General features: G+C 51.4%; 4 protein-coding genes across 4 annotated transcripts in view; 3 read left to right on the top strand and 1 right to left on the bottom strand.

The window, feature by feature from the left end:
- Window positions 1–1112: 1112 nt before the first annotated feature.
- Window positions 1113–2875, top strand: H257_11901 (hypothetical protein; the record flags this gene model as incomplete). The annotated part of the gene is made up of 4 exons (XM_009838979.1): window positions 1113–1297; window positions 1350–2187; window positions 2246–2631; window positions 2779–2875. 4 exons carry the CDS (start codon window positions 1113–1115, stop codon window positions 2873–2875), a joined length of 1506 nt encoding a protein of 501 aa, XP_009837281.1.
- Window positions 2876–3979: 1104 nt separating this feature from the next.
- H257_11900 (hypothetical protein) lies at window positions 3980–4391 on the top strand (the record flags this gene model as incomplete). Its single annotated transcript, XM_009838978.1, has 2 exons — window positions 3980–4203; window positions 4319–4391. 2 exons carry the CDS (start codon window positions 3980–3982, stop codon window positions 4389–4391), a joined length of 297 nt encoding a protein of 98 aa, XP_009837280.1.
- A 571-nt stretch (window positions 4392–4962) lies between these two features.
- On the bottom strand, window positions 4963–6352 carry H257_11899 (hypothetical protein; the record flags this gene model as incomplete). Its single annotated transcript, XM_009838977.1, has 6 exons — window positions 4963–5391; window positions 5451–5470; window positions 5765–5873; window positions 5921–6005; window positions 6066–6163; window positions 6230–6352. The coding sequence occupies 6 exons, from the start codon at window positions 6350–6352 to the stop codon at window positions 4963–4965; spliced, it is 864 nt and encodes a 287-aa protein (XP_009837279.1).
- A 46-nt stretch (window positions 6353–6398) lies between these two features.
- The window catches only part of H257_11898 (hypothetical protein), a gene marked incomplete at both ends in the record, with an annotated part of 3514 nt that continues 3206 nt past the window's right edge, over window positions 6399–6706 (top strand). The window contains one exon of the mRNA XM_009838976.1: window positions 6399–6584. Within this exon, the coding sequence (XP_009837278.1) occupies window positions 6399–6584 (186 nt within the window). The remainder of the gene's footprint in view (window positions 6585–6706) is intronic.

Genomic DNA, 6706 nt, shown 5'->3' with positions numbered 1-6706 from the left:
TGCTCGGCGACCACCACATCCCCGACGGCGAATGGAAACTCTGCTCCCATGCAGTCTTCGGAGGTTAACGACGCGGAAGCCCCACCAGCCGGAACGGAGACCAACACAATCCACGACCTTCCCTCAAACCAAACCCAGCCCGCTTTTGCTCCGGAACATGACGAGCAAGTCCCATCTGCACCGCTGGAATATCAATTGGTTACGGGCGACCGGTTCAAACCAGCATCGAAGCGGCCATTGTCACCACGAGAGTCGCAGTCCTTTGCTACCTCCAACCGCTACGCATTGCTTCAGGAAGACGACGTCGAACTCTCCCTCGAAGACTTTGTCATCCCACGAGTTGTGCTCGAGGACACCGAACATCCCCGCACCCTTGTCCCGACGAAGAAAAAGGTCAGACCCAACAAGTCCAAGCACGCGCACTTTGAACGCGCGGCCAAGATCATCAAGGACAAGGTGGTCGAAAAGGACATCGTGGAATGCACACGATTGCTCCAATCCGAACCGCAGGTGGTGGCACACTCGATGTACCCGGTGGACGCGGAATTTGGCTTGCTAGAGTCCTTGGTATCGACGCGAGCTATCAATCGTCGCATGGCCGCGAAACACGAAGCTGGCGAGGGCGGGGACTACAAACAACAGTTGCCGTTCTACGCTCAAGGATGCCAAGACCCCAACGAGATTGCTCGCGAAATGGTGAGCGATCAGCTCGAGTACACAGTTTGGCAAGCGTTGGCAGCCGTGGACTTGTTTCTGTCCAACCGGGTGCCTGACCTGTACAACAACCCTGGCGCTCTTGAGATCCTGTGTGGCCAAGAAGCTACTCGGTGGGAGGACGTCCTAACGGATTGGTCCCTGCTGAAGGTGGTCAGTCGACTTGCTCCAGCACTCCGAGCCATGAATTTGCCGACATATGTGCTGGATGCCATCGAATTCCTGGCGGACTCAGTCCTCAACAACTCCCCTGACATCGACCCCATCTGCGACGACTTGACGCACTGCATTCTATCTCCCGCATGGGACAAAGCCCACGTGGAAGCATAAGCACCCCTTGCTTCTCACGCAACCATCCATCAAGACCACCACCACGTTATTTACTGCACTGTGTACTTATGAGTCACGACCACTTTCCTGCTCTCCCATCTGAACTCGTGGATTGGGACCCACAAATCATCTCCCTCAACACCAACGGCTTCTCCAACAGCCACCGGTACATCCTCCAGAAACTCTCAAGCACACACGACGTCACCTTCGTCCAAGAAACGCGTTTCCGCGCGCCGAGTTTGCAAGACAAAGTGTCCTACCATTGGCAACGTCTCACGAACCACGACGGGGTTGTGTTCTTTAAGCCCCCACTCCACCCTTTGGAGCCCACATCACCCACCCGCCACGGGCGGCTTGGCAACTCTCCTCCACCCCCACTCACCCCTGAAGAACGCCGTCGAAGTTGCACACGACAATCCGATTCTTCGCGGACGATATCTGCAAGTGCGTTGTGTTCTTGGCCCTGCCACGATTGTTCTCCACAACGTGTACGCGCCAATTTCATGGTCCGAGCGAGCGCGCTTCTTCGACGAACTGCCACGCGACTTCCCCCCACATTTCCTCCACATTGTGGGAGGCGACTTCAACTGCACGCTCAACAAGGATTTGGACTCGCTCAACCCCAGCGCCGCCACCATGGCCGGAACAGACGCCTTGTTGACCTGGATGCGAGACTTGTCCATCGTGGACCTGTTTCGCCAGCAAAATCCACTGCGGAAGACTTTTACCAGTCCCAAGCTCATCAACCGCCTGGACTACATCTTCTGCTCTTCGAGTTTGGCAAGGTTGGCGCATTGGAAAGCCGCGCACTTGCCGCATATCCCTCACGCCGATCACGTGGCTTGTCGAATCATTACCCAACGACAGACTACGCGACATGGCTCCGGTTCCTGGAAGGCCCCGCCGTGGCTGCTGCGACTTCCTCGAGCCGCAACTATCATTCATGGTTGCTTGGACCGCTTCCTCGCCAAGTCCAATGGTTTCCACAATGTCGGCAAAGCCTACGACATCTTAGTCACCGACATCCGGCAGCAACTCAAACTGTTTCACGACGAGCAACTCGACAAGCAGCGTTTGCCGTTGAAGAAATTGGCACTTGAAATCGCGGCCTTGCTCCAAGTTCCCAACATGCGGCAAGACCCGGTTTTTGGTGGATCGCGTTCGGGACCTCCAGCAGCAAATCCGTCACCTGCACGATCAGCAAAAGAAGTTCCTCCAAGAACAAGCGTTCCAGCTACACTTGTACAAGGCGGAAAGGTCTTCGCGCTTTCACTTCTCGTCACCAATTCCAACTCCACTGCGGAAGACGGTCTTCAAAGAACTGGAAGACGCCAACGGAAACCTGGTATCCGACCAAACTGGTGTCTCCAACACACTGGTGGATTACTACTCGGACTTGTTTGCCGCACCGGAGCTGCGTGCATCCGACGACGACTTGTCTGCGTTTCTGGGGCCATTAATGCGATACACCCAACTGTCGGTCCAAGCTCATCAAGAACTGGCGGCTCCGCTGTTGGCGAATGAATTTTTGCCATCCGCCACAGCAGCTGCAATTCCGCCCCTGGACCCAACGCGCTGCCATTTGAAGTCCTCAAACTGGTCCCGCACAAGTGGCCCGTTATCGGTACTACAAAAGTAGTGCACACTAAGAATCACGGAGTAATTGGACGATTCACAAGGAGACTGCGCCCAAAGCGTAAGCGGTATACAATTATATATGCGTCGACCTCGTAGACAATTGACAGTGAACGCGGCAAATGCCAAAGCCAAAAATGGCCTCGATCGCAAATACTTGCGCGAACAAGAGCGCATAGGCGGCGTATCGCCATAAGTTGTACGGCACACCGCCTCGTCAAGCAAGAAATCAGTTGTACGGCACACCGCCTCACCAAGTAAGAAATCAGTGCTTTCACACATGTACGACTGCATTCCTAGAGTCAGCTGTCAACAAAACCGATGAAACATGCGAATGCCGATAAAATAATGCGAATGCTTGGCGTACGTCGATCCAACGAGTGTTTTGGGGGTATTTGAGGCGCGAGGGCCCAGCGAAATGGAAACTGAGGCGGACGGAACTGGAGAACCACAACACATGGCAATATGGACGACTATTTCCACCGCAAACAATATATAGTAGACAACTTCGAATGAAATCATAGTCCATAGGTCATGTTCGCTGGTGTACGCCATCCTCACGTCCCCCATGGGATCATTCTCGGATGAGAACGACTTGACGCCCTCCAACCACTTGGGGTCATTGGCCCAGATTTCTCTGAAGGAACCCAGCACGAACCAGTACGTGGTGTCGGGCGTTATAATAATAAGGGACTCGGGGGTCCATAGGAAATTGACCCCATCGACTCTGTGATCGATGTGGATGCGCGAAGAGGCCATGTACTCGTTGCAATCGGGGAAGCCTAGAAGGAAAACTCTTTTGAATATATTGTTGGATATTAACTACTAAGTAGTAGTACACTTGCTTTGAAAGTATCAACCTGTGTTACTCGTTAGTCTACACTCGCAGCTACAGCTATCCACACAATATATGAGCTCAGTTCGGGGTAAATGTTAGAGTGAGGAACCTCAAACCGCCGACCATCCTAGCCCATAAATATGCAACCCTTCAACACTGCGACACTTCAACGTGCATGCTTGCTTGCCATCACAAAAACGGTCCTAACTCGCACCCAATTCACAGATCAGGTGTACTTCACTAAGGTAAATACAAACTCAAGTGGAAATGCTGGTGGGACATACCATCACTGTTGGGGCAAACTATGACTGGTTGGACGAGGACGACTGATTGGAAGCAGTCTCTTGGCAAGAATGCAAGTTGCAATCATACAATACATAGTACGAATAGTTCATGCAAATGTCAAGTATTTAAATACAAGTCAAAGTATCAAAGTGAACACGTTTCATTTCGAAATCAGCAATGTCACACAGAATCGATCCCAAGAAGACCCGCGTAGTGTGCCCGGTGCCATCCTGCAAGACCAAGTGGATCACTTTATCCAACAGGTCTACGGACTACGCCACCCACAAGAACCATGACGGCAGTCTGCCTTCCTACAGTGACCGTTTGTACAGGGAAATGGCTGCCGTCGATCATGAAGCGTTCTTCGACCACTGGAGAGTCCATCTGCATGACTCCCCCAAGTACGTCGAATCATTGCCCAACGACAGACGGCTACGACTCTGTCGTAACAGCAATCGAAGAAACCGGTGTGAGTGCCAACGATGCAATGTTTGTAATGATTGAATTTGTGTGCAGCAAGCTTGGTGGCAACCCCGGAGCCATGGTGCGGGAATATGCAAGGGCAAAAAGCTTGACAACAACCGAGTAACCAGACGATCAGCCGGAGGAAGAAATCGCCCAAACGGCATGTGGTCGCTGGTGCTGCAATCGTGCGTGCTGTGCTCCAACGAGCGACAAAGCGTCCTAAAAAGAATTAGTATAGGTCGTCATACAAATACATTCGTGTGTGTCATATTTTGTTGTTTACTTAAACTGAATAACAATCGCAATTATGTGGGCATTAGATTCTCGATTTTTTCAAAATCCCGATCTTGTATGGTTCGTTCAATCAAGTTCTCAATCAAATCTACTCTTCGGCCAATGCACATCGAATTAGAGTGTGACTTAAATTAGTGTGACACTGGACCATTTTGACTTACAAAAGTCAGTACAATGAGTAGTTCGATAGATTAGCCGAATCAGCACATGTTCAAATTTTGGGTTAAAGGACAATACGATATATGATGTCTACGACATGAAGTGGCAATACTTTACACGTATATACTATTACATCTACTAGCATACGTTTTCTAGACGCACTACTTGAATGCGCATATACAAACAGTAGGGAGTAATAGTACTTGTCTATATAAAGTATACTAACTAGTGACACTAGGAAACTAAATTGACGGCGGTTGAAAGAACACCGTCAGCTCGTTTCCTGCTACGTTGGTGCGTCGTCGCTTCCGCATACGTGCCACTTGGGAAATGGACTCTTGGTAACTGTACACCCGCTGCAGCTGTCGTTGGGCAATGTGTAACTGTCGTGGGTTGTCTTGAATTTCATTGGCATGGCTAATAACCCATTTGGCCAGATTCACTATCGATTCATACATAGCCTTGGTGGTGCCACGTTGGGTATGGTCGTTTTGCACCACTGACGTAGCGTTTGGAGTGCTTCCCACATTGCCGATGTCAACTTCGGCGGAGTGTACGACAAGGTCCACCATGGACCGATTGGACTCCAGACTTAGCATTTCGGACTTCGACGAGGGGAACGTCCAAAATGGGTACGTAAACCCACGCACCTTAAACTGCGGGGCATACATCTACATCAATATATGAACTCACTGTGCATATAGCAATCATTTAATACGCAGGGCTTCACCTCGTTAGATGCATTCGCAACTATATGTGCAAGAACAAGGTGCTTACACAGAAGAAACTCGCTGTATACGAAGGCTCTGCAGTCGCAGGTCCAATATGTGAAGCTAGTTGTGTATCCTGTGTTGAATTCGCCCTGCCGGACTTTCATTGCGCAGCGCTTCCAATCGGCGTTGAATCTTGTCTCCCAGGTCGGTCTTCATATTGTTCATATAGTACATCTAGGCATAGTACATCTCGATAACATATACAACATCTAGATAAGATCGATGGCCTAGTCATGAGAGAGCATGTATATGTGCTAGCTGGGGTACGTACCATAGAACATGGACACATTCGTGGCTCGTGCAAACTTGTCCACGTACAATTCTTGAATGTTGTTGGTGATGATATAGCACAGCAAGTCTAATCTGGGTCTCGCGTGTTCCTAGCGGTAGTGATAAACACAACACCACAAAACATGTTCTCAAGTACCCGTAAAAAACGCATCTTTATTCCGCTAGCATACTCGTTCTGTGGCACGACGCCGGTGAAGTGTGGGATGCGGCGGTACCCGCCGCTACATGTGGAGTACATGCGCAGCCATGTGGCTGCCCTGGAAGCAAATGGTATGGTATACCAAAACAACCGGGCTACGTGGACCGCAGCCCCAAGGATCGTGCCGAAGAAGGAAGTCGGCGACTTGCGCATGACGATCGACAGCAGGCCGATCAACGCCTACACGGAGCCGATGCCTTAGCCGATGCTAAACCTGGACAGCGCGATGGTCTGTCTGGTCGGAACGAACGTGTACTTCACGTTGGACTGGACCAAGGGGTACTGGCAGTTGCCGCTGCATGCGGACAGCCAGATGTACTTCTCGTTCATGACGCCCTTCGGCGTGTACACCCCGACCCGCGTGCTCATGGGATAGACGGACGCTGTCGCGTACTGCCAGTCGGTTGTCCACCAAATGTTTGGTGAGCTGCTGTTTCGAGGCCTGTTGGCCTGGCTCGATGACTTGCTGGGGTCCGCCAAGACGACGGACGAGCTGCTCAACTTGTTGGACCAAGTCCTGTCCATCTGTGCCCAGTTCGGGCTCAACTTGAGCCCGAAGAAGTGTCATTTCTTTCTGCGCGAGGCAGAATGGTGTGGCAAGGTGATTTCGGCCGATGGAATCACCCATTCACCAAGCCGACTTCAAGGACTTGTGGATTCGTCGCCGCCGACGACCGCGGCCGACCTCCAGCAGTTTGTGTGTGCCACCAACTGGATGCGTGC

This window comes from Aphanomyces astaci (genome assembly GCF_000520075.1).
Source record: "Aphanomyces astaci strain APO3 unplaced genomic scaffold supercont1.36, whole genome shotgun sequence".
Taxonomy (NCBI): domain Eukaryota; phylum Oomycota; class Saprolegniomycetes; order Saprolegniales; family Verrucalvaceae; genus Aphanomyces; species Aphanomyces astaci.
This window is presented reverse-complemented; position numbering and strand designations above follow the sequence as displayed.